This window comes from Cnephaeus nilssonii, assembly GCF_951640355.1.
Source record: "Cnephaeus nilssonii genome assembly, chromosome: 20".
In the NCBI taxonomy this organism is placed as follows: domain Eukaryota; kingdom Metazoa; phylum Chordata; class Mammalia; order Chiroptera; family Vespertilionidae; genus Cnephaeus; species Cnephaeus nilssonii.
Window position 1 is genome coordinate 48454165 of NC_137091.1, and position 27437 is coordinate 48481601.

At 43.1% G+C, this 27437-nt stretch overlaps 1 protein-coding gene and 2 pseudogenes across 13 annotated transcripts in view; 2 read left to right on the plus strand and 1 right to left on the minus strand.

Moving 5' to 3' along the window:
- LOC307116464 (uncharacterized protein) overlaps nt 1-27437 on the minus strand; it is a 204750-nt gene that overhangs the window by 168966 nt on the left and 8347 nt on the right. For 3 of the 11 annotated variants that reach the window (XM_079800483.1, XM_079800484.1, XM_079800485.1), the window contains 2 exons: nt 22801-22874; nt 15461-19463 (listed from right to left, as the gene is read on the minus strand). In XM_079800483.1, the coding sequence (XP_079656609.1) occupies nt 17439-19463; nt 22801-22874 (2099 nt within the window). In that variant the 3' untranslated portion in view covers nt 15461-17438. Of the gene's footprint in view, nt 1-8435; nt 8563-10593; nt 11164-13467; nt 13597-15460; nt 19464-22800; nt 22875-27437 lie in introns of those variants that run through there. The other 8 variants (XM_079800482.1, XM_079800492.1, XM_079800491.1 and 5 more) reach the window with 8 other exon arrangements.
- On the plus strand, nt 4932-5816 carry LOC307092428 (small ribosomal subunit protein uS5-like; annotated as a pseudogene). The gene has a single exon. The product of its transcript is annotated as a small ribosomal subunit protein uS5-like (transcript).
- LOC307116145 (large ribosomal subunit protein P1-like) lies at nt 14342-15125 on the plus strand (annotated as a pseudogene). The gene is made up of 2 exons: nt 14342-14382; nt 14708-15125. The product of its transcript is annotated as a large ribosomal subunit protein P1-like (transcript).

A 27437-nucleotide genomic window follows, 5' to 3' on the forward strand; every position in this document is an offset into this window, starting at 1 on the left:
AGAAGTCCATATAATATACAACAGCTCACAGATCTTTAAGGCAGAAATAATCAAGCCCATGATTTCACTAGCACATACACCAGAAATAAAACATAGCTGCATCAAGTGATATGGGATTAAAATCACATTAATATTTCCTTTTCAAAAGACTTCAAATGATTTCAATATGTGATAACACTCTAAGTAACTGTACATACGAAAACATCAATTCTTTTGATATATTCAAGCATATAAATATTCCCTAACTACATTTCAAGTTTGTAGGACACTATTTAAATAAACATTCTGACTTAGAATAATACCTGAAAAGCATGTTGGCTACCAATTAGTGTGAATTCAGTGATACTTTGAAATTCATAATCAATTACATAATTGCATAAAGTTTTTACATCTGTAAAATCTCTTTAAGGCATACATTCCTTGGAGTTTTGTAAACTACATTTTAAACAAAAACCCTTCCTCCTATATCACGAATGTAGAATTTACTGAGGCTGTAGGTCTAAGTATGAGTTCCCCATTCTTGAGATTTAAGGTATCCCTCTAGAATGAATTCCAATGTGAGGAATAAGCTAGGGATGCTGATTAAAGACTACATGACAATGTTTACATTTGTAGTTTCTCCCCAGTATGAATGCTGATGTATGGTCAGTGATGCATACTGAGTAAGCTTTGTCACATTCTTTATGTTGGTGAAACCTCAATCCAGTAATAATTATTAGATGTTGTAGGACATACACTTTGACATATGCCTCATAATTTGTAAGACCTCATTTTATCATTGTCAATGAAGTTTCAACCATGGAGAAATCTTCAGATGAAAACTTTATATTACTGTCGTTTCTTTAGAAAAATTCCTGCAATGTTGAGTTTGACAGCAGGTTAAGGCTTTCTCACATTTTCTACAGTGCAATGCTTCCCTTCACTATTAAAATCACTGATGTGTGGTGAATTGTGAGCTGTGGGTAAAGGCTCCAGCCCATTCTCTACATTTGTTTGGTCTCTCTTTTATGAAGTCTTTCAAGTATAATAATACCGGAGTGGCTTTTAAAGGCTTTTTTACATTTATCACATTCATGTGTTTTTCCAGTATGAAATCTGTGATGCTCAGTAAGTTCTCACTGCTGATCAAGGACTGACAACACAAAGCACATCTGTAAGACTTCTCTCAAATACGAACTCTGCTGTATAGTGCAGCAGGCACACTGAATAAAAGCTTTGTTACACTTTGTACATGTATAACACTTCTCTCCAGTATGAATTCTCTCATGCTTAGTAAGGTATGAGTGGACAAAAGATTTGCCACATTCTCTACATGTATAACGCTTCTCTCAAGTATGAACTCTCTGATGCTTAATAAGTTTTGAGGGGTAGCTGAAGGCTTTGCCACATTCTCTGCATTTATGAGGCTTCTCTATAGTGTGAACTGTCTGATGCTTACTAAGTTGTGAGTTTCCACCAAAGGCTTTCCCACATTCTCTACATTTATAAGGCTTCTCCTTGTGAAGTCTCTGATGCTTAGTAAGGTTTGAGGGGCACCTAAATTCTTTCCCACATTCTCTGCATTTATAAGGCTTCTCTCCAGTGTGAACTCTCTGATGCTTAATAAGGTCTGAGGACCATCTATAGGCTTTACCACATTCTATACATTTAAAAGGCTTCTCTCCAGTGTGAACTCTCTGATGATTAATAAGGAATGAGGACCGGCTAAACGCTTTGCCACATTCTTGACATTTATAAGGCTTCTCTCCAGTGTGAACTCTCTGATGATTACCAAGGCTTGAGGATGTACCAAAGGCTTTGCCACATTCTCTACATTTATAAGGCTTCTCTCCAGTGTGAACTCTCTGGTGCTTATTAAGGTTTGAGGACAATGCAAAGGCTTTGCCACATTTTCTACATTGATAAGGCTTCTCTCCAGTATGAACTCTCTGATGCAGAATAAGGTCTGAGGAGCGTTTAAAGGCTTTACCACATTCTCTACATTGATAAGGCTTCTCTCCAGTGTGAATTCTCTGATGATAAGCAAGGTGTGACGTTCTACCGAAGGATTTGCCACATTGTCCACAGTTATAAGGCTTCTCGCCAGTGTGAACTCTCTGATGGATAGAAAGGGTTGATAACGCAATGAAGGCTTTGCCACATTCTCTACATTTATGAGGCTTCTGGCCAGTGTGAACTTTCTGATGATAAATAAGGTGTGAGGACTGGTTAAAGGCTTTGCCACATTCATTACATTCATAAGGTTTCTCTCCAGTGTGTATTCTCAGATGAATACTAAGGGTTGAGGGCCAGGTAAAGGTTTTGTCACATTCTGAACATTTATAAGACTTTTCTCCCGTATCATTTCTATGATGTTGAGTATGTCTTGAGGACTGACTAAAGCCTTTTCCATTTTCCTTGAGTTTGGAAAATTTTGCAATAGTATGAATTCTTCCCTTATGTACAATAAGAGATGAATGACATTTAAAGGCTTTGCCACATGCTTTACATTTGTAAGGCTTCTCTCCAGGATGAATTTCCTGATTTAGAGTACATTCTGAAGGCCAATTAGATGTTTTACCAGAATCTTTACATTTATAAGGTTTTTCTCCATTATGGATTTTTTTCATTTTATTTAGATTGAGTATTTGACTGGGTATTCTACCACGAGGATTCCATTTGTAAGTCTCCTCCTCAGGATGAATATTCTCTTGTTCAGTGTAATTTGAAGACTGCTGAAAGGACTGGACACATTTACTTCCTTTGTGTGTCTTCTCCACAATAGGAATAACCTTACATATATTGTGATTGGACCTTGAGTCGAAGACTTTTTCATTTTTATGTTTCTCTGCAAGCTCACTTTTCCAATGATGATTAAGATATGACTCTTGCTTAAAGCTTTTCCAATGTTCATACCATTGATAACTTCGGTCTCCATTATATTTATTCTGGTAGTAATGGGAGATAGAAAGTCCTTTAGTGACAGTCATAATAATTTCATTAAACATGTACACTTGTTCAATAAGGAACCATTTTGTGATACTCATTAAATGAAGATGGTTGTATAAAAACAGCTTTCCTAATTTATTAAAATTCTCCACAAAAAATAAATACAAAACATTGTCAGAGGAAGAACAATTAATCCTTTTTTAAAAGATTGCCAAATTTAGCAGCTACCGTAGCTTAGTAGTTGAGCTTCAATGTTATGAAAAAGATGGTTGTGTTTCCATTCCAGGTCAGGGCATAAGCCCAGGGTTCAGGATAGGTCCCCAGTATGAGGAAAGCAGGAGGCAGTCAAGGAATGACTGTCTCTCATCATTGATGTTTGCCTCTCTTTTCCTCTACCTTCCTATCTAAAGTCAATAAAATGTATTTTTTAATAAAAAATAAAATAAAAGCCCTAGCTACATTGGATTAGTGGACAGAGCATTTCCCTGAGGACCAAAGGGTCCCGGGTTCAATTCCAATCCAGGGCACATGCTCAGATTGCAGGTTTAATCCTCATGGTGGGCATGCAGGAGGAAGCCAATCAATGATTCTCTCTTATCATTGCTGTTTCTCTCTCTCACTACCTCTCTGAATTTAATAAAAATATACTTAAAAAAAGTAATAATATTAATCAGATTCCCAAACTGAGTACATTTAAATTTCATAGGTACATTATAAATCTCTACATTTTAGAAATGATTGCATGAAAGTATAATCCCACCCTACATTTTAAACAATTCAAATGATTATTTACACTACAGACTATGCAAATTCCTAGTTTTTCCATATTTCTTTTCCAATAATGCATAACAGTAAAAAGTGGTTTTCAACCTTCACATGCAGAAACATATTGATCTGCTAATGGAACTGTCTTTAAAATTGGAGGTTTCCCAAATGCATACTACACTTGACCTCTATAGGTATGAACAATTTTATTATGATAACTATTCCAGATTAGTTTTGTTTATATTAATTCCCTCTCTTCTCATCAAACTCTTCTGAAACTCCAAGGCTTCCATTAAGTGTACATTATCAAAGTGACAACTTTCATATCTTACCAGTATTTTTTCAGAGAATAAATCTTGTACTCTGGACTTTGGCATAAAGACCTGGTTATCTTCAGACAAAATAGCTGAAAGAAATCAAATTTTCAGTTTTGACATTCAAGTGAGTGTACGTTGAAATTAACAGCACCAATAGGCCAAATGATTTTTGAGTACTCCAAGAGCCAGTAAAGGATTCATGGAAAGCTCAATATAGGTACCATGAGGAAAATTCACATCAAGGAGGGACAAAAAGTAGCTCACATTTGCCAATGATACCTGCTGAAACCCACAGGCACACAATGGCCATATTATAAAAATACTCCCAATTCTCAGTTTCTTCACTGAATAGAGAGAGAGAGAGATGAGGGAAGTGCTTGTTCAATGATTTCCCGGTTTTGAAGCATCTTGAATAACAAGTGTCTGTTGTGCATGACACACAGTGGGAAGAGAATGGCAGTACATGGTGAGTGCCCTGAGTGAGTGCCCTGTAGAGGCTGCTACAAAGAAATAGTGAGAAATTGTTGGAGCACCCCATAGACTGCGGTACTGAAGATGTATATGAAGCCTGAAAGATATCGTGTGCTTGAGAAGAAAACAGAACATTTCCAACTAGGAAATTAAACAGTCAACGGAACCAATATTAGAGATACTGAAAGCAGTGTTGACCGAATATAGAATTTGTTCCACAGATGGTTATTATTTGTTTCTTCCTATAAAAAGCGTATTCAAAAGCCTGCTACTTTACAATTCAGGAATCTCAACAAAAGATAGCAAGTCATGAAAAAAAAGAAAGAAAGGAAAGTGCACCATCGGGAAAACAAAATAGATAAAATCAAACTGGCACTACATTAATGGAAATATATTAATTATCTCAAAAAGAGTGGCAAATGAGCTTCTTCTTTTCCCATGTAACACCAAATGGCAGATTACGCTCGTGCTGCGGGAGGGCCCGGAGACCCCGGCGGCCCCGGAATAGAAGGTCGAGGCGGCTTCCGTGGAGGATTTGGCAGTGGCATCCGGGACCGGGGTTGGGGCAGGGGCTGAGGCCGCGCAGCTCGTGGAGGCAAGGCCGAGGACAAGGAGTGGATCCCTGTCCCCAGCTAAGCCGGCTGGTCAAGGATATAAAGATCAAATTCCTAGAGGAAATCTATCTATTCTCCTTGCCCATCAAGGAATCTGAGAGCATTAACTTTTTCTTGGGGTCATCCCTCAAGGATGAGGTGTTAAAGATCATGCCTGTGCAAAAGCAGACACGTTTTGGCCAGAGGACCCGGTTCAAGGCATTTGTTGCCATTGGGACTACAATGGACATGTTGGTCTGGGTGTTAAGCGCTCAAAGGAAGTAGCCCCTGCCATCCGTGGAGCCATTATCCTGGCCAAGCTCTCTATTGTGCCTGTGCAGCGAGGCTACTGGGGAAACAAGATTGGCAAGCCCCACACAGTTCCTTGCAAGGTGACTGGCCGCTGTGGCTCTGTACTGGTGCGTCTCATCCCTGCCTCCAGGAGTACCGGCCTTATCTCGGCCCCGGTGCCTAAGAAGTTGCTGATGATGGCTGGTATTGAAGATTGCTACACCTCAGCCGGGGGCTTCACTGCCACCCTGAGCAACTTCGCCAAGGCCACCTTTGATGCCACCTCTAAGACCTAAGCTATCTCACCCCAGATCTCTGGATAGAGACTGTGTTCACCAAGTCTCCCTATCAGGAATTCACTGACCATCTTGTAAAGACCCACAGCAGAATTTCTGTGCAGAGGACCCAGGCTCCAGCTTGGCCACTACATAATTTTATACAAAAAAATTGAAGTGATTTAAGCCTGCTTAAAGAAAAAAAAAAAAAAAAAAAGAATGGCAAATGAATGTTAATGCCAGAAAGAAGGAAAAGTCAAATATATAATATCACTAAAATAAAAATACTATGAGAAAGTATTTTACAAACATCATACCGAAAAGAAGTAAAACTGTCCTTATTTGCAGATGATATGATACTGTACATAGAAAATACCTAAAGACTCCATCAAAAAAAATTATTAGACTTAGTAAAGGAATTCAGCAATTTAGCAGGATACAAAATTAACGCCAAGAAATCTATGACATTTCTATACACCAATAGTGAACTTACAGAAAGAGAGACTAAAAAAGCAATCCCATTTACCATCGCACCAAAATAATTAAGATACCCAGGAATAATCTTAACTAAGGAGGTAAAAGACCTATATGCGGAAAACTACAGGACAATGAAGAAAGAGATAGAGGAAGATATAAACAGATGGAAGAAAATACCTTGTTCATGGTTTGGTAAAATCAACATCATCAAAATGTCCATACTACCCAAAGCAATCTATAGATTCAATGCACTCTCCATTAAAATGCTAACAGCATATTTCACAGACCTAAAACAAACGTTCCAAAAATTCATCTGGAATAAAAAAAGACCCCGAATACCTGCAGCAATCCTGAGAAAGAAGAACAAAGTAGATGGGATGTCAATACCAGATTTCAAGCTGTATTACAAAGCCATTGTTCTCAAAACAGCCTGGTACTGGCACAAGAACAGACCTTCATATCAATGGAATAAAATAGAGAACCCAGAAATTGACCCAAACCACTATGCTCAATTAACCTTTTGCACTCGGATGTCGAGTGTGACTCGACACGGTTAGCATTAGAATAAAGGAATCGAGAAAAAAGCAAGCGAGTGCAAAGGGTTAATATTCGACAAAGGAGGCACAAACACACAATGGAGTCAAGACAGTCTCTTCAATAAATGGTGTTGGGAAAATTGGACAGATACAATGAAAAAAAAAAAAAAAAAGAAACTAGACCACCAACTTACACCATACAAAAAAATAAACTCAAAATGGTTAAAGGACTTAAACATAAGACGGGAAACCATAAAAATACTAGAGGAATCCACAGGCAGCAAAATCTCAGACATATGCCAAAGCAATTTCTTTACTGATACTCTTCCTAGGGCAATGGAAACTAAAGAGAAAATAAACAAATGGGACTACATCAAAATAAAAAGCTTCTGCACAGCAAAAGAAACCATCAAGAAAACAAGAAAGCCCACCGCATGGGAGAACGTATTTGCCAATGTTATCAAAGATAAGGGCTTAATCTCCAACATTTATAGGGAACTCATATAACTTAACAAAAGGAAGATAAACAACCCAATCAAAAAATGGGCAATGGACCCAAATAGATACTTTTAAAAAGTAGACAGAAGGGCCCTAACTGGTTTGGCTCAGTGGATGGAGCATTGGCCTGTGGACTGAAGGGTCCCAGGTTCAATTCCGGTCAAGGGCATGTACCTTGGTTGAAGGCACATCCCCAGTAGAGAGTGTGCAGGAGGCAGCTGATCGATGTTTCTCTCTCATCAGTGTTTCTAACTCTCTATCCCTCTCCCTTCCTCTCTGCAAAAATTAATAAAATATATATTTTTTAAAAAGTAGACAGAAGGAAGGCAAAGAGACATATGAAAACATGCTCAAAGTCACTAATTATCCAAGAGACGCAAATCAAACGACAATGCGGTACTATCTCCCACCTGTCAGAATCGCTATCATCAACAAATCAACAAACCAAAATGCTAGCCAGGATGCAGAGAAAAAGGAACCCTTGTGCATGGCTGGTGAAAACACAGAATGGTGCAGCCATTGTGAAGAACAGCCTAACCAATGGCCACAGACAACAGGGGGGTGAGGGCATCAGTGAGGGGAAGGGAGGGGGGAGGGGGTTGGGGACAATGGGGGGACGAGGACACATAGTAATACCTTAATCAATAAAGAAATTTTAAAAAATAATAATAAAAGAAAATGGAGTGTGAATTTTGATAGAGGCTTTCCCACTTCCAATCCAGTTTGTCCTCTGGTCAGAAGACATGGTAGAATATTAGAATATTCTAGAAAATGATTTTTCAAAATATTACTTTCTGATAGTACCTTAATTAGTGTAGACAACATGTAATGAGTGCAAACACTGACTTCCTAATTCACATACATCACAAAGCCTTTCTTTTCTATTCCAAGGACCCCAGTATGTTACTATTTTAAATATATATATATATATATATATATATATATATATATATATATATATTTTATTGCTTTCAGAGAGGAAGTGAGAGGGAGAGAAAGAGAGAAACATCAATGACGAGAATCACTGATAGGATATCTCCTGCACGCCCCCTCCTGGGGAGTGAGCCAGCAACCCTGGCATTGGCCTTTCACTAGAATCAAACCTGGGTCCTTTCAGGCTGCAGACCGGTGCTCTCTCCAATGAGCCCAACCAGCTAGGGCCCAATTTGTTCCTCGAGAACAAGAATCTAACACAGAAAGCAGAAGCCCATAGAGATGTTAAAATAATAAAGGAAAGAAAATCCTGCGGATGGAGGAGGAACTCGGGAAGGAAGTCATCCTCACCCACGGAGGCCAGGTTGCTGTAGTTCTCCAACATCACATCGAGGTACAAGTTCCGCTGAGCTGGGTCCAGGCATTCCCACTCCTCCTGAGAGAAATCGATGGCCACATCCCTGAAGGTCAACGGTCCCTGAAAGAAAAGACACAGTTACAAAGAGGTCACCAGAGGAGTTCATAACGTCACCAAAGATGAAAAGTGTTAGCAGAAGAGGTTTTGACGGAGGGGGTATCCTGAATTATCCAGAAAGAACACTTTGCCCCAGTCACATTCTCTGATGTGTTTTCTAACGCTGACACATGAGGATGACACATGTCCACAAATCCGTAGTACAGATTTTACTTTACAGGAAACTAAACTTTGAAATTAAAGCGTGGACACAGGCATATGGATTTCTGAGTGCTGTGTTTGCATAGTTCGTGGTTAGTGGTGTATATTTCTCAGCAGGAAATGTCATGCTGAGTTGGAAATATACAGACTTCTTCTCAAGTGTAAAGCAGAACACAAGGAAATGAACTTCTGTAAAAATACAGATTCTGATCACAGTTCGGTTATGTGGCCTGTATTTCCACAAGTGTAACAAGCTCACTTTTACCTGTAATGTCAATGTTTCTGGTCCATGTGCCATACTTCTGAATACAGAGAAAGTGAAAACACATAAAATATTCATACAGAACTTTGAACTAAAGGGTTTGCTAATGGAATCAGTGCTCCTGGAATAGGACACATAGGAACCACAATCCTAGTTGGAAATTCACTATGAGTAATCTTAGAACAAGATTATTCTGCCTGGTCCAGCTGGTGTGGTTCAGTGTTCCATGGTAACCCACGTACCAAGAGGTCACGGATTCGATTCCCAGTCTGGACACACAACCACATTGTAGGCTCAATCACCAGTGTGAGATGTGCAGGAGGCAGCCAGTCAATGATTTTCTCTTGTCATTCAAGTTTTTATCTCTCTCTACCTCTACTCTTCCTCTCTGAAATCTATAGAAATATACTTAAAAAAAAAACAACAAAGAAAAAATAGCTGAATAATGTTAACAGTTTAGGCACAGAGACACATTTTACAACTATGAAATCAAGATGGTTTAGTGATTGCGTAAATCTCATGAATCTATTTGTGTATGATCCCCTTTGTGTCTTAAAAACAAATATGGAGAGAAACTTAATGATATAAAACAAGTTAGACCTACTGTTCCATTTTTGTGGTTATAAATCCTCCCCTGGGGAGATATATTCCATTGACTTTTCAAGAGTGGAAGGCAGGGAGATAGAGAGACAAAAAGGAGAGAGAGAGAGAGAGAGAGAGAGAGAGAGAGAGAGAGAGATCTATAAAGAGAGAGACATCAATGTGAAAGAGAGACAGAGACACATGGATTGGTTGCCTACCACAGGTTCCCAGGAGCTACTTGCCCTGGACCAGGAATCAAACCCTCCACCACTGATCCACACCTGCCTGGGGGAACTAATTTTTCTTACTAGTACATTTCTTTCAAAATTTGTATGTATCATTAGTAGAGAGCTATGTTGTAGGGATGTTAGAGATGGCTGCTTTCCAAATTTGATCTGTCACAAAAGGGACATTTTGAGTAGTTGAAAGTTACTAATTAAAGATGGGAATGCTTCCTGACCTGGGGAGGGTGACAAAATGAATGCAGATAAGGCTCTGGCACAAAGGATGGAATTATAACCCAGCCAGTGGGGGCTGAGAGGTAGAGGCTTGACCTATGAACCAGAAGGGCAGGCTTAGATTCCTGGTCAGGGCACACGCCATGTATGAAACTCCATACCCAGTGTAGGGTGGGGTGTAGAGAAGCAGCTGATGCATGATTCTCCAACCTAATTTATGTTTCTATCTCTCTCTCCCTCTCCTTTACATTCTGAAATCAATAAAAATATATTTTACAATGGTAAGATATGTACACATATACCTTAATAAAAAATTGAAAATAATATTTTAAAGCAGAGAGAGAAAAAAGAAGAAAAACACACAGAAAAAGAGAGAAATATAGAAACTGCTGACATTGACTATAATGAATAAAGTAGTTAAATAAAGAAAGAAAAACAACCTGAAAAGGCAAGAACATCAGAAATAGAGAAATAAATCACCAGATGTCAGAGGAAAAGCAAACAGCCTCTTACCCAGGACACATCTTTTACCTGAGAAGCAGCCATGTGGTCCTGGTCCTGATCAGGGTCTGGGTTGTCTTCTCAGGTGACAATATGTTGAGGAGTCACAGAATGTGCCTTCAAAGACGTCAGCACAGCGTCTCATCAGCTCACCTCACACCCACCGTCAGAAGGACCTGAAAATGCAGAAAAGGCCACCCTCTCCTGACCTTGGTCACAGGAGAGAGTCAGGAACAATGAGCTCCCACATGGAGACCACACTGGGAGTTGTTGAGTGTGTGTCTTCATGTGTCTCTCCTCCCAAAGACTTCCACAAACTCCTACAGAAATGAGAACGTGAGCTGCTGTCCTGACCCCCCAAACCAAACAGAGCACCCCCTTACCTCCCCTGAACAAAGCCTACTCCCCACTCTCACAAAGGCGTCCTGCTAATCCCTGTCCTCACCGTCCAATCACCTGGGGCCCCTCAGTAACCAATGATGCCCCACCCAGAGCAGCTGTCCACCTCCATGGGGGGAAAGTGCACCTGAGGGCATTTCTTAAAGCTCCTCAGGGGATCTGAGAAGACCCAGAGGATTTATCTCAGGACGTTTTTAAATAATAAATAAAGTGTCACACATAGAAAAAGTAAATCCACGGAAGTAACACACACACAATACCACAGCAACAAAGGTAAAGGCTTATAATATTCCTTGGAAAAGCATCAGGTGGTGCCGAAACTGGTTTGGCTCAGTGGATAGCGCGTCAGCCTGCGGACTGAAGGGTCCCAGGTTCGATTCCAGTTAAGGGCATGTGCCTTGGTTGCGGGCACATCCCCAGTGGGGGTTGTGCAAGAGGCAGCTGATTGATGTTTCTCTATCATCGATGTTTCAAACTCTGTATCCCTTTCTCTTTCTCTCTGTAAAAAAATCAATAAAATATATATAAAAAAGAAAAAGCATCAGGTGGTGACAGGCACAGGTCACCTCCTCGTTGCCATTCCAGGAAAGGACAAGGGACCCATGACCAACAGACAAGTCTCTCCCCTCTGAGTTACTAAGGGTTGAATTGGAAGCAAATTATTATAAAACTAGTGGCCCCGTGCACAAAATTCGTGCATGTTAAAAGGGGATTAATTAGAGGGAATAATTTAACATTGCTATTTGCCCTTTCTCTATGAATAGATGAAAAAAAATTAGTAAAATGTATATGAAAACCTTCCTCCTGTCAGAATCTGGGGCACACCACAGGACCCAGAGCAAGTCCCTGCCCACCCACATGGGCCTCATATCCAGCTGCTTCCCCCCCCTCAAACCGAGCAACATGCAAATTGACCACCACTCCACGGTGCCCACCAGCAAATCAGGAGGGAATATGCAAATTAGGAGGACAAAGATGGCTGCCGCCCAGCTGCTCAGGTGAGGAGTAGCGGGTGGGGAAGGAATACTGAAATGAGAGGGAGGGTGGGGTGAAGGAATCTATAAGAGTGCCACTCCAGCTGCACCGAAGAGGAAGACTGCAGACTAAAGAGTGCAAGAAAGATGAAGATGGCAGACTCTGGCCAGAGCCTGCAGCAAAGGCAGCACACACCAGCCTGAGTGAAAGGCCTGGGTCCCGGGTGCCTGAGGAAAACTGGTGCTGGAAGCCAAGGGAAGGAAGGGCTATTACTCCAATCTCTCGTGCAACAGGCCTCTAGTGTGTATAATGTGTGTGTCTGTGTGTGTGTGTGTGTGTGTAGGGTTCAGAGATCATAATTATAAGTATATACACTCACACACACACATATAAAGTCAGGAGCCGATATATCACACCTTAACCATCCACACCCCATCAGCTCACCCCTCACCCAGATCAGGGTCCCCTCCTCCCACTACCATGTATTTCTGTCCATGGATCTGTCTCTGTCTCCCTGTTCCCTTTCTCTCCTCTGTGGTCCTTTCCTGTGTCCCCCTCCCCTGCTCTTTCCCCCCTTTTCTCTGTCTGTCCCTACACCTGGACCAGGAACCTCCTGAAACCTATTTCCCTTCCGGTGCTCTTTCTCCTGGTCTCTGATCGCTCCATCTCCACACACGTCCGCGTCTGTCCCTCCCCACGCCCGTGTCCCCGCTGCTGCCCGGTACAGTCTGTCCTGCTCCCCACAGCTGGGGACTCCGCGCTGCTCCCCCTCTGCTCCCTCCTCCCTAAGCCCCCCTTTCCGTCCCTGCACTCGCTCCCCAACTCTTCTCCTCTGAACCAGTGTCTCCGTCTGACCTGCCTCCTCCTGTGCGGCCCCCACTTCTGCTCACCAGGACCCTCTCCCTCTCAGCTCCCCTCCTCTCTCTGGGCTCCCCTCCCCCTATTTCCCCACTTCCCTCCCCCTCAGGCTGCTCTCCCGAGTTCCCCCCTCACTCCCACCATCGCCGTCCAGTCCCCCCACACCCCTATGGCCCCCTCTGTGGACCCCTCACCGCCCTTCCTCCTCCCACGTGTCTGTCTCTCTCTCTCCCCCTCCTGACCCCCCAGCCCGGGTCCCCGCCCCCCGCAGTCACCGCCCCCACAAAGCCCTCCCTGCGGGCAGGTCACCTCTGCTGGGGACACCGCGTTCTTCCCCTGAGCCCCTCCCCATGGACACTGTGCTCCCCGGGCACTCAGACCCCTTATTAATGGGGGGGCCTAGGAAGGCGGGGTGCAGACCCCCAGGCCGGAGCCATCCGGGCTCTGTGGGCGGAAAGCGCCGGGCGGGGAGGGGCGCAAAGGGCGGGAACCCCCTGACCCAGACTCCCAGCCCCGCGGGGGGACCGGCGGCCCCGGGGATGGTTTTCAGCAGGAAAACCACGCGGCAGGCGGGGGCCCACAGCCACAGGCGGAGAGACCGCGGGCCGGGCCTCAGTTTCCCCCAAAGGAACGCGGCGCCTCCACTGCGCAGCCGCCCGGGACCGGACTCACCGCTGTGAGGGGCTCCGGGGCGGGGACCTCACCACGGACTTCAGCGCCCGCAGCGCCCTCAGCCTTCCCTGCGGGGAGGGGGCGGAGAGCAGCGGCTTTAAAGCACAGACACCTCCTCCGGGAACCGCCACCTTCCCCTCCACAGCCTCTTCCGTTGGCAAAAAACTGCGCATGCGCCTCCCTGCGGGATGGGCGGGGCCAGCGCCTGAGCTGAGCGGCTCCGCGGTGGGGGCGGGGCCTGTGCGGGGACAGAGGGAGGGAGGGCGGGGCAGGAGCGAGGGGGCAGCCCTGGGTCCCTCACCTCCTCCCACAGGGACAGCCCCTCCTGGGGGAGTTCCCCCGTCATTGTTGGGGTTTGGCTGGTGACGCGGCTGTGACAGGAAGCTTTACAAGGTGTGACCATAGAACTGCAAAAGGAATGTCAGCCTAGAAGACAAAGTGAAAAACCAGAGAGAAACAGAAAATAGGAAATGAAAGAAACAATTTTTCTGAGTTCAGCCATCAGTGTAGCGTGGGAAGTGTCCACTCCCACATGCATAGTTCATGGCACATCTGCATCGTGGGTACAACAATGTCACTGGTATGGCAATATTGCTATTAATTATGGAAAACCTATTACACAGACTGCCCTGTCCTGAGTGTAGTTCCTGTCCACTAAATGTTCCAAACTCACATGCCCTCAAAAAGTTTTCAGCTGAACACACTGGCACAGAAAATGAAGTAACTTTGATGATATCATTTACAATGGTAGTTAAGTATTTTAAAACTATGATAGGGTATTATCCTATATAATAAAAGGCTAATATGCAAACAACCCCCTCAGGTGTTTCACCAGCAGTTTGATCACTATGTGCGAAGACCACCAGGGGGTGGCATGGAACATGGCCGGCGACTAGTGCTGGTGGTGCGTGAGTGGTGAGGGAAGGAGAAGGCGGGGGGGGGGGGGGGGGGGTGAGGGGGTGGGGGGGGGAGACACCTGATCAGCAGCCAGGCCTGAAGACCCTACCTGTGCACGTGCTCTGGGCCTCCAGTTCTCTAATAGAACAGTGTGCCTTACAATGTATCCAATATTCCATGGGAAAGTGTACACAGTGAGGTCCTCTCTGAATTCAATAAAAATATTTGAAAGTGATAATTATAATGATTGCCCCACTCTTTTCCCAGCTGCAGGAAGGTGCTGGGTTCTTCCAAGGCAGCTAAGGCCGGTTGGGGTGAGGCCCTCACTTCATCTGGCATCTAGCACCGCTCCCGGCAGCGCTCGCCCAGCACTCACCGTCATCGTGGCCTCAGTCTCGGAGCTCGCCTGCATCTAATCGGCCCTTATCCTGCAGGACGATGAAGTGACCGTGACGGAGGGTAAGATCAACGCCCTCAGTAAAGCAGCTGGTGTGTATGCTGAACCTTTCTGGCCAGGCTTGTTTGCAAAGGCGCCGGCCAATGTCAACATTGGGAGTCTCGCCTGCAGTGTAGGGGCTGGTGGACCTGCCCCTGCAGCGAGTGCTGCACCAGCAGGAGGTCCTGCCCCTCCATCACTGCTGCCCCAGCTGAGGAGAAGACAGTGGAGGCAAAGAAAGAAGAATTGGTGCAGTCTGATGATGAGCATGGGCTTTGGTCTTTTTGACTCAACTGGCTCTTTTGTAACAGTTAATAAAAGCTGACCTGCTATAAAACCCCCCTGCCCCCCCCCCCCAAAAAAAAAAACCAACAAAAAATGATTGCCCAATTTAGCCCATTTAAATTTTATAGGTATATTGTAAATCTCTACATTTTAGAAATGATTGCATGAACCTTTAATGCCACCCTACATTTTACAAAATGCAAATCATTATTTACACTACAGACTATGTGAATTCCTACTATATCCAGATTTCCTTTCCAAGAATGCATAACATTAAACGTTGTTTTCAACCTTCATGTGCAGAAACACACTGATCTACCAATGGAACTGACTTTAAAGTAGAAGGTTTCCCAAATACATAATACACTTGACCTCTTTAGGTAACAATTTTATTATGAAAACTGCTCCAGATTAGTTCTGTTTACATAATCTGTTTTTATCACACTCTTCCTCATATACCGAGACTTTCATTAAGTGTACATTATCAAAGGGACACTTTTTATATCTTACCAGTATCATTTCAGAGAATAAATCTGGTATTCCTGTATTTGGCATAAAGGCCTGGTCATCTTTAGATGACATAGGTGAAAGAAAACACATTTTCAGTTTTGACAATCAGGTGAGTGCATGTTGAAGTTACCATGACAGTTTTGAGTACTCCAAGAGCCAGTGAAGGATTCAACAAAGCTCAAGATAAGTACAATGAGGAAAATTCACATCAAAGAGGGACAAAGAGTTGCTTAGATTTCCCAATGATACCTGTACCTGCTCAAACCCCCTGTGACACAATGGCAATATTATAAAAACACTCCCAGCCCTAACCGGTTTGGCTCAGTGGATAGAGCGTCGGCCTGCGGACTGAAGGGTCCCAGGTTCGATTCCAGTCAAGGGCATGTACCTTGGTTGCAGGCACATTCCCAGTAGGGAGTGTGCAGGAGGCAGCTGAATCGATGTTTCTCTCTCATGGATGTTTCTCTCTATCCTTCACCCTTCCTCTTTGCAACAAATCAATAAAATATATATTTTAAAAAACACAACACTCCCAATTTCCAGTTTCTTCCCGGGGGGGGGGGGGGGGTGGGGGAGAGAAAGAGAGAAATGAGGGAAATGCATGTTCAATGATCTCTGTTTTGAAGCATCTTGAACAACAATGTCTGTTGTGCGTGACACAGATTGTGAACAAAATGGCAGTACACGATGACTGCCCTGTAGTGGCTGCTAGAAAGTCACAATGAGAAATTGTTCGAGCACCACAAAGACTGCGGTACTGAAGATGTATATGGAGCCTGAAAAGATACAGTGGGTCTGAGAAAGGAACAGAGAACATTTCAACTGGGAAATTAAACAGACAAATGAGCCAAAAATACAGATCCTGAAAACAGTGTTGACTCAAAGTACGATTTGTTCCACAGATGGTTATTATTTGTTTTTTCCTATAAAAAGCTTGTTTAAAAGCCTGCTTAATACCCTGGCTGGTTTGGCTCAGTGGATAGAGCGTCTGCCTGTGGACTAAGAGGTCCCGGGTTCGTTTCTAGTCAAGGGCATGTGCCTTGGTTGCTAGCACATCCCCCGGCGGGGGGTGTGCGGGAGGCAGCTGATCATTGTTTCTCTTGCATTGATATTTCTGGCTATCTCTCTCCCTTCCTCCCTGTAAAAAAATTCAATAAAAATATATTTTTAAAAAAGCCTGCTACTTTATAATTCAGGAATCTCAACAAAAGATAATAAGTCATGAAAAAAAATGTAAAAGTGTACCATCAGGAAAACAAAATAATCAAAGTAGCACTACATTAATGGAAATATATTAATTACCTCAAAAAGAATGGAAAATCTTAAAGCCGAAAAGGAGAAAATACCAACTATACAAAGTCACCAAAATATTATGTAACCAAAATAAAAATATAATGAGAAAGTACTTTAAAAATACCACACCAAAAGGGGAAATTGAAATACATGCTCCCTGAATTGAAACATACATTAGAATCATCAATGAAAGAAATGACAAACTGAAAACATCAAAGAATTTCCCTGGCAGTGGTGGCTCAGTGGTTGACCTTCAACGTAGGAACTAGGTCACGGTTTGGTTCCACATCAGGGCATAGGCCTACGTTGAAGGCTCAATCCCCAATCGATCGTACAGGAAGCAGCCTATCTGTGTATCTCTCTCTCACTGATGTTTCTTTTTCTGTGTCTGTCCCCCTTGCTTTCATTCCCTCTAAAAATCAATGGAAAATAGCCCCAGGAGAGGATTCACAACAAAAAGATTCATTAATTTTGTATGAACTCTCTCATGGTTAGTAAGGTAGGAGTTGACAAAGGATTTGCCACATTCTCCACATGTGTAAGGCTTTTCTCAAGTATGAACTCTCTGATGCTTAATAAGATTTGAGGAATAGCTAAAGACTTTGCCACATTTTCTGCATTTATGAGGTTTCTCTCCATTGTGAACTCTCTGATGCTTACTAAGTTGTGAGTTTACACCAAAGGCTTTGCCACATTCTCTACATTTATAAGGCTTTTCTCTAGTGTGAACTCTCTGATGCTTAATCAGGTTTGAGTACCATGTACAGGCTTTGCCACATTCTCCACACTTATAAAGCCTCTCTCCAGTATGAACTCTCTGATGCTTAGTAAGGTCTGAGGACGATCTATAGGCTTTGCCACATTCTCCACATTTATAAGGCTTCTCTCCAGTATGAATTCTCTGATGCGTAGCAAGGGCTGAGGACCATCTAAAGGCTTTGCCACATTCTCTACATTGATAAGGCTTTTCTCTGGTGTGAACTCTCTGATGTGTAGTAAGGTCTGAGGACCATCTAAAGGCTTTGCCACATTCTCTACATTGATAAGGCTTCTCTACAGTGTGAACTCTCAGGTGATTAGTAAGTTGTGAGGATGTACGAAAGGATTTGTCACATTCTTTACATTTAAAAGGCTTCTGGCCAGTGTGAACTCTCTGATGCTTAATCAGGTTTGAGTACCATTTACAGGCTTTGCCACATTCTCCACATTGATAAGGCTTCTCTCCAGTATGAACTCTCTGATGCTTAGTAAGGTCTGAGGACGATCTACAGGCTTTGCCACATTCTCCACAATTATAAGGCCTTTCTCCAGTATGAACTCTCTGATGCTTAGTAAGGTCTGAGGACCATCTAAACGCTTTGCCACATTCTCTACATTGATAAGGCTTCTCTCCACTGTGAACTCTCTGATGATAAGCAAGGTGTGAGGTTGTACTAAAGGCTTTGCCACATTCTCCACATTGATAAGGCCTCTCTCCAGTATGAACTCTCTGATGCTTAGTAAGGTCTGAGGACAATCTATAGGCTTGGCCACATTCTCCACATTTATAAGGCTTCTCTGCAGTATGAACTCTCTGATGCTTAGTAAGATCTGAGGATGATCTATAGGCTTTGCCACATTCTCCACATTGATAAGACTTCTCTCCACTGTGAACTCTCTGATGATAAGCAAGGTGTGAGGTTGTACGAAAGGATTTGCCACATTCTCCACATTGATAAGGCTTCTTGCCAGTGTGAGCTCTCTGGTGGATAGTAAGAGTTGATAACGCAGTGAAGGCTTTGCCACATTCTCTACATTTATGAGGCTTCTGGCCAGTGTGAACTCTCTGATGATAAATAAGGTGTGAGGACTGGTTAAAGGCTTTGCCACATTCATTACATTCATAAGGTTTCTCTCCAGTGTGTATTCTCAGATGAATACTAAGGGTTGAGGGCCAGGTAAAGGTTTTGTCACATTCTGAACATTTATAAGACTTTTCTCCCGTATCATTTCTATGATGTTGAGTATGTCTTGAGGACTGACTAAAGACTTTTCCATTTTCCCTGAGTTTGGAAAATTTCGCAATAGTATGAATTCTTCCCTTGTGTACAATAAGAGATGAATGACATTTAAAGGCTTTGCCACATGCTTCACATTTGTAAGGCTTCTCTCCAGTATGAATTTTCTGATTTAGAGTATAACCTGAAGGCCAATTAGATGTTTTAGCAGAATCTTTAGATTTATAAGGTTTTTCTCCATTATGGATTTTTTTCATTTTATTTAGATTGATTATTTGAGTGGGTATTCTACCACAAGGATTCCATTTGTAAGTCTCCTCCCTAGGATGAATATTCTCTTGTTCAGTGTAATTTGAAGACTGCTGAAAAGACTGGACACATTTATTTCCTTTGTGTGTCTTCTCCACAATAGGAATAACCTGACATATATTATGATCGGAGCTTGGGTCAAAGACTTTTCCGTTTCTATAATGTTTCTCTGCAAGCTCGCTTCTCCAATGATGATTAAGATATGACTCTTGCTTAAAGTTTTTCCAATGTTCATACCATTGACAACTTCGATCTCCATTATATGTACTCTGGTAGTAATGGGAGATAGAAAGTACTTAAGTGAAAATTATAATTTCATTAAACATGTACACGTGTTCTGTAAGTACAATATTGTGATACTCAATAAATGAAGATGGTTGTATAAAGAAAGCTTTCCTAATTTATTAGAATTGTCCACAAAAAATAAATAGAAAATATTGTCAGAGAAAGAAAAATGAATCCTTATTTAAAAGATTGCCAAATTTCCCAGCCACTGTGGCTCAGTGGTTGAGCTTCGATGTCTGAACAAGATGGTCGTGGTTTCATTCCAGGTCAGGGCACAAGCCCAGGGTTCCCCAGTATGAGGAAAGCAGGATGCAGCCAAGGAATGCCTGTCTCTTATCATTGAAGTTTGCTCTCTCGTCCTCTACCTTTCTGTCTAAAAAAAATAAAAATATATTTTTTAATAAAAAATAAAAGCCCTGCCAAAACCGGTTTGGCTCAGTGGATAGAGCGTCGGTCTGTGGACTGGAAGGTCCCAGGTTCGATTCCGGTCAAGGGCATGTACATTGGTTGTAGGCACATCCCCCAGTGGGGGGTGTGCAGGAGGCAGCTGGTCGATGTCTCTCTCTCATCGATGTTTCTAGCTCTCTATCCCTCTCCCTTCCTCTCTGTGAAAAATCAATAAAATATATATTAAAAAATAAATAAATAAAATCCTATCTAATAATAGACAAATATGCAAATTGACCATACCTCTGACACACCCACAAACCACACCTACCATCCAATCAGAGCGAGTATGCAAATTAACCCAAACCAAGATGGCTACAGCCACAGAGAGCAAGGTTTCCCAGGTAACAGAGGAAGCCAAGCTTTCTGCCAGCCGTTGCAGGCCTAAGCCTCCACTCAAGCTACAAAGTTTAATTATAGAAGGTAAACAAATTCAAACAAATGGCGGCAGAATGGAGCTTGAGAGAGCAGGCCAGGGTTGCCGCCGGCAACAGGGGAAGCAAAGCTTTCCACACACCCTGGCCGGACCCACCCGCTTAAGGCAACAGTTTCAATTATAACCCCAACATAAATGGCTGCGGGTCCCAGGGATCGGGCCTAAACGGGCAGTCGGACATCCCATGAGGGGTCCCAGATTGGAGAGGGTACAGGCTGGGCTGAGAGACAACCCCCCTCCGTGCACGAATTTCATGCACCGGGCCTCTAGTAAAATAAAATAAAAGCCCTAGCTGGATTTGTTCAGTGGATAGAGCATTTCCCTGAAGACTGAAGGGTCCTGATTTAGATTCCAATCCAGGGCACATGCTCAGGTTGCATGTTTATTTTTTTTATGGATTTTTATTTATTTATTTTAATATATTTTATGGAATTTTTTACAGAGAGGGAGAGGGATAGAGAGTTAGAAACATCGATGAGAGTGAAACATTGATCAGCTGCCTTCTGCACACCCCCTACTGGATATGTGCCCGCAACGAAGGTACATGCCCTTGGCCGGAATCGAACCTGGGACCCTTGAGTCCACAGGCTCACGCTCTAGCCACTGAGCCAAACCAGTTAGGGCTCAGGTTGGAGGTTTAAACCTCATTGGGGGGCATGCAGGAGGCAGCCAATCAATGATTCTCTCTTATCATTGATATTTCTCTCTCTCTCGCACTACCTCTCTGAATTTAATAGAAATATATTTAACAGTAATAATAATAAGACTTCCAAAGTGAGTACATTTAAATTTTATAGGTATACTAGAAGCCCGGTGCACGAAATTCGTGCACGGCGGGGGGTTGTCCCTCAGCCCAGCCTGTACCCCTCTCCAATCTGGGACTCCTGGAGGGATGTCCGACTGCCCGTTTAGGCCCGATCCCACCAGGATCGGGCCTAAACGGGCAGTCGGACATCCCTCCCACAATCCAGGACTGCTGGCTCCCAACTGCTTGCCTGCCTGCCTTCCTGATTGCCCCTAACTGCTTCTGCCTGCCAGCCTGATCACCCCCTAACCACTCTGCTGCCAGCCTGCTTGATGCTTAACTGCTCCCCTGCCAGCCTGTTTGCTCCCAACTTCCCTCCTCTGCCAGCCTGGTCACCCCTAACTTCCCTCTCCTGCAGGCCTGGTCACCCCTAACTGCCCTCTCCTGCAGGGTTGATCACCTCCAACTGCCCTCCCTTGTAGGCCTGGTCCCTCACAACTGCCCTCCCTTGCAGGCGGGGTGCCTCCCAACTGCCCTCTCCTGCTGGCCATCTTGTAGTGGCCATCTTGTGTCCACATGGGGGCAGGATCTTTGACCACATGGGGGCAGCTATATTGTGTGTTGCAGTGATGATCAATCTGTATATTACTCTTTTATTAGATAGGATAGAGGCCTGGTGTATGGGTGGGGGCCAGCTGGTTTGCCCTGAAGGGTGTCCCAGATCAGGGTTGGGTTCCCTTGGGGCGTGGGGCGGCCTGAGCGAGGGGCCTGTGGTGGTTTGCAGGCCGGCCACACCCCCTGGCAACCCAAGCGGAGGCCTTGGTATCTGGAATTTATTTTCCTTCTACAATTGAAACTTTGTAGCCTGGAGCGGAGCCAAGCCTGCTGCTCCCTCCGGGCGCCAGCAATTTATGTGGCAGTTAATTCACCTTCTACAATTGAAACTTTGTTGCCTTAAGCGGGTGGGCCCAGCCAGGGTGTGCGGAAAGCTTTGCTTCCCCTGTTGCCGCCGGCAACCCTGGCCTGCTCTCTCAAGCTCCATTCTGCCGCCATTTGTTTGAATTTGTTTACCTTCTATTATTGAAACTTTGTAGCTTGAGTGGAGGCTTAGAGGCCTGCAACGGCTATGGAAAGCTTGGCTTCCTCTGTTACCTGGGAAACCTTGCTCTCTGTGGCTGTAGCCATCTTGGAAGGGGGTTAATTTGCATACTCGTCCTGATTGGCTGGTGGGCGTGGCTTGGCTGGTGGGCGTGGCTTATGTGGTGGAGTGATGGTTAATTTGCATATTACCATTTTATTAGAGAGGATTATAAATCTCTACAATTTAGAAATGATTGCATGAAAGTATAATCCCACCCTACATTTTCAACAATTCAAAGGACTATTTACACTCCAGACTATGAGAATTCCTAGTTTTTCCATATTTCGTTTCCAAGAATGCATAACAGTAAAAAGTTGTTTTCAACCTTCATGTGCAGAAACACAGTGATCTGCCAGTGGAATTGACTTTAATATTGGAGGTTTCCCAAATGCATACTACACTTGACCTCTATAGGTAACAACAATTTTATTATGATAACCTTTCCAGATTAGTTTTGTTTATATTAATTCCATCTCTTCTCATCACACTCTTCTGAAATTCCAAGGCTTTCATTAAATGTACATTATCAAAGTGACACCTTTTATATCTTACCAGTATTTTTTCAGAGAATAAATCTTGTATTCCGGACTTTGGCATAAAGACCTGGGTACCTTCAGATGAAATAGCTGAAAGAAAACAAATTTTCAGTTTTGACATTCAAGCGAGTATACGTTGAAGTTACCAGCAACTATAGGCCAAATGACAGTTTTGAGTACTCCCAGAAACCAGTGAAGGATTCATCGAAAGCTCAATATAGGTTCCAAGTCAGGGCATAGGTCTGGGTTGAAGGCTCCATCCCCAATCATACAGGAGGAAGCCAATCCATGATTCTCTCTCTTCACTGATGTTTCTATTTCTCTCTCCTTCTCCTTTCCTCTCGGAAATCAATAAAGGGACACTTAAAATATAGTAATTAAATAATCAAAGAATTTGTATATAAATCATTAAAGTTTTAATTCACCAACATTTTGATTCAGAGAAGCCAACAAACATGTGGAAATGTGAAGAGAATTTAAGGAACTCCTAATACACTAAAAAACTGACCACCAAGGCAACCCCAGAGAGACAGAATAGTGAAAAGGAGTAGGTCGCTTATATAAAAAATTAATAGCTTAAGATCCTGACAATTGGAGAGACATACAAATGCAAGCAGCTCACAGAATTCTAAGTAGACTAAATATAAATAAGAGAAGAGATTAAAAAAATGAAAATATCATGAGTCCCAGAATACTATCTAAAAACATATAGAAAAGTAATTCCTCATGAAAAGACAGCTCCTCTAAGATCATTAGGGGGTTTCTAAGCAGAAACAAATTATGGGGGAAAAGGACACAAATAAAAGACTGAACTGATAAAATCCAACAAGAATACTGACAGAACAGATGATAGACAATGGAGAGGAAACAACTTTTCCAGCTCCAACACTTTCTCATTATTAGACCTGCCCTATAAAAAATCCTTAAGAAATACACTTCTGGAGGTAATTTTAAAATTCTACACAACACTAACATAGGAACATATAAAGATGCCTTGTATGTGGAAAATATACAGAAATATGAAAATGTGCGATGTTCTATTAAAGAAACACATATCACTTTGATTTCTCTTGTGGAACTTTACAAGAAAAAGTAATCGTCTGACTGGTGCCATGGATCTGTCTCTCACCCAGTGGGGCGAACTGAGCCCTCCCTGGAGAAGAAACCCGGGTTCCAAAAGATATGTGATCAGTGCTGGGTCCCCACCAGCAGGCGAGGGGATCCCAAGGCAGGTGCTGGGCATGGAGGCCACGGAGGCATAGGCTACCAAGGAGACAAAACTGAACCTCACATCACCCTGCTTGGCCCCGGAGGATGGCTGGTTAGCCAGAGACGGGTAAGATTCCTAAAGGAAGAACAACCTAAGACAGGCACAGTCGCAGAGGGGCCATCAAGAGAGAATTTGGGGATCAACAGAGGTGGGGCACAGACCCTCACCCCCCCAACACTGCAGGGGCCTGAATCCTAGCCCCTTCTGAGGGAGGTCTCCTGCCCCCATGGCTGCTTCGTGCTTCCCATGCCCAGCTCAGATCAGGACCCAGGTGACCGACAGAGACTTGGCCGACAGCAGCTGCCCTCTCACTCCAAGAATTGTTTGAGTTGCCTTGTACCCATGGTGTAGGGAAGTGGGTTTACGATATCTAAATCCAGCCTACCACCAGGAATGCTCAGGACCTACTCAAGAAGGCAAATAATCCCTTCCACCAATATTTACAGGGTAAAACAAGATTATTGTTAGAGTAATAAATTTGACAGTAAAATAGTAGTCAAGTTTTCAGGCAAATTTAAATTGGCTAGTTGAAACAAGCGAATATTCTAGAAAAATTAATTGTACTGGACAAAAAGGTGTTCCTAAAGTGTCAACTAAAATTTTTATTGGTACTTCATCTCATGATAAAATTGTGCACCATATAATGAACCTAAAATAGTAATATTATAGTGCAAAAAATTAAAATTTAAAAGCCGCCGAAACCGGTTTGGCTCAGTGGATAGAGCGTTGGCTTGTGGACTCAAGGGTCCCAGGTTCGATTCCGGTCAAGGGCATGTACCTTGGTTGTGGGCACATCCCCAGTAGGGGGTGTGCAAGAGGCAGCTGATCGATGTTTCTAACTCTCTATCCCTCTCTCTTCCTCTCTGTAAAAAATCAATAAAATATATATTTAAAAAAAAAAAAATTTAAAAGCCATCAAGACTACATTGTAAAATTTTCAAAAGCCTCCTAACATTTAAATCAAAAAAGGAGGGGATAGTAGAGGAATATCATGTAAGGAAAAATATCCGGTAAGTAAATTACATCTAGAAAATTAATACTTTAGAAAATTAATTGTAAGGCTAAAAGCAAGACACCCATGAAAAACACACAAGGTGACAAAACAAGCCAGAGGAAAATCATTTGGGCAAAAATTGAAAAAGGATCCCCAGTCAAATTTATAGAAAATATTCCTTTATTAACTTTTGGTCGAGAATATGTTTGTATATTTTCAGAAAACAACTCCGAGACCATGTGGATTCCAGCAAGAGAGGAATCGACAGGACTACTCCAGCCATGAAGACAGAAGAGAAGCAGTCCAGAGACGGAAGACGCTGATGTGGCCTTCCCATACTAGCAGTTAGCAGCTGTGCATCACTGCAGATTGCCCAGGACCAAACCAGACAGAGTCGGACCTGCATTACCACCATTTGTCCACCATCCGGAACGGAAATGTCAGTGCTGACATGTACACATAAGGAACTGTTGGACATTGAAATTGGGGCTCAACAGACAGAGCATCTGTCTGCAGACAGGGGTCCCTGGTTCAATTCTGATCAGGGGCACGTGTCCTGGTTGTGAGCTCGATCCACAGTGGGAGGCATGTAGGAAGCAGCCGATCGATGACTCTCTCTCATCATTGATGTTTCTATGTCTTTCACCCTCTCCCTTCTCCTCTGAAATCAATAAAAATATATTTAAAATAAATAAATAAAATTAATGTGAATGTCCTAGCATTCCATGTAACCAAGTCCATCATGGAAAGAATGTATACAATTAAAGGCTTCTGACTTCCTGATTTTAAAACATACTTCAAAACTTGTTTTCAAAAAACGCTTAATACAGCCCTAGCCAGTTTGGCTTAGCGAATTGAGCACCAGCCTGTGAACTGAAAGGTCCCAGGTTCGATTAGGGTCAAGGGCACATGCCCAGGTTTTGGGCTTAATTCACAGTAGGGGATGTGTAGGAGGCAGCCTATTAATGATTTTCTCCTCATTGATACTTCTATCTCTTCCTCTCCCTTCCTCTCTGAAATCAATTTATTTATATACATATATATTTATATATATATCCTATATAATAAAAGCCTAATATGCAAATCAACCAAACAGTGGCATGACCAGTGGAACAACTGGTCACTATGATGTGCACTGACCACCAGGGGGCAGACACTCAACTCAGGAGCTGCCCCCAGCCCGTAAGCCCCAGGCCAGCCAAGGAGGGTGTCAGCGGGCCCCCCTTCCCCATAGCCTTGCCCGCAGAGGGAGGTGACCGGCGGTGGTGGCAGGGGGCAGGGCGGGCCAGTGAGCACAGATTGGCCCTGACTGCCAGCCAGGCCTAGGGACCCTACCCGTGCACAAGTTTCGTGCACCAGGCCTCTAGTATATATATATATATATATATATATATATATATATATATATATATATATACACACACACACACACACACACACACACACATATAAATAAAAAGAAATAAAAAACCTGTAATAGAGACATTACAAGAAATAATAAAGCAAGGTAGAATAAAAGGCCTACATAGAAATTCTTCTGGATAGCGACTAAAGATCTTCACCAAGCGTGCCTATACCAGAGATAAGAAAAGGATATCCTTGCCCCAGTAGCTCAGTTGTTTAGACTGTGGTCTTAATACCAAATCATTGCAGCTCTGGTCTGTGCTCAGGGCACACTAAAAAGTCACCAATGAATGCATAACTAAGTGGGAAAATAAATGTACCTCTCTCTCTCAATGCCCTCCCCACCTCTACCCAATGATCTCTGTTTCTAAAATCAAAAATAAAGTATAAAGTAGTGCTGGCTATAATTAAAGGAGAACTCAATAAGCGAGCTAGGCATGCAATGACCTTAAATTGGAATGCTAACAGTCTAAGCTGTCCCAAGTACCCAAGGTTGACATGAACATTGAAAGCAGTCACTATCCACATCCAATGACACCTTCACAAAATTAGCAAATCTCATCCTAAAATTGATATGAAATGACACAGGACAACAGGCTTAAAGGCATCATGCTTCGTGATTTAAAAATATTTCAAAACTGATGTGATCCAAAAGTATCATCTACACATTAAGACAGAGGTTAATAAAGGAGCACGGTAGGCCCTGGCCAGTGTGGCTCAGGGTCAGAGCATCATCCTGTGCACTTAAGGGAGGCGGGTTCAATTCCCCTTAAAAGGCACAGACCTCAGATGCAAATTCCCACTAGACCTGGGTTGAGGCATGAAAAGCAAGGGGTCAGTACATGTGTTTCTCTCACATCCATGTTTCTCTCTCCCCACTCCTTCCTCCTACCCTTTCGCTCTCTCTGAAAAGCAATGGAAAAATTGTCCTCATGTGAGGATCAACAAAAACTACAAAAAAGAAGCACTGTAGAATAAAGAGGCT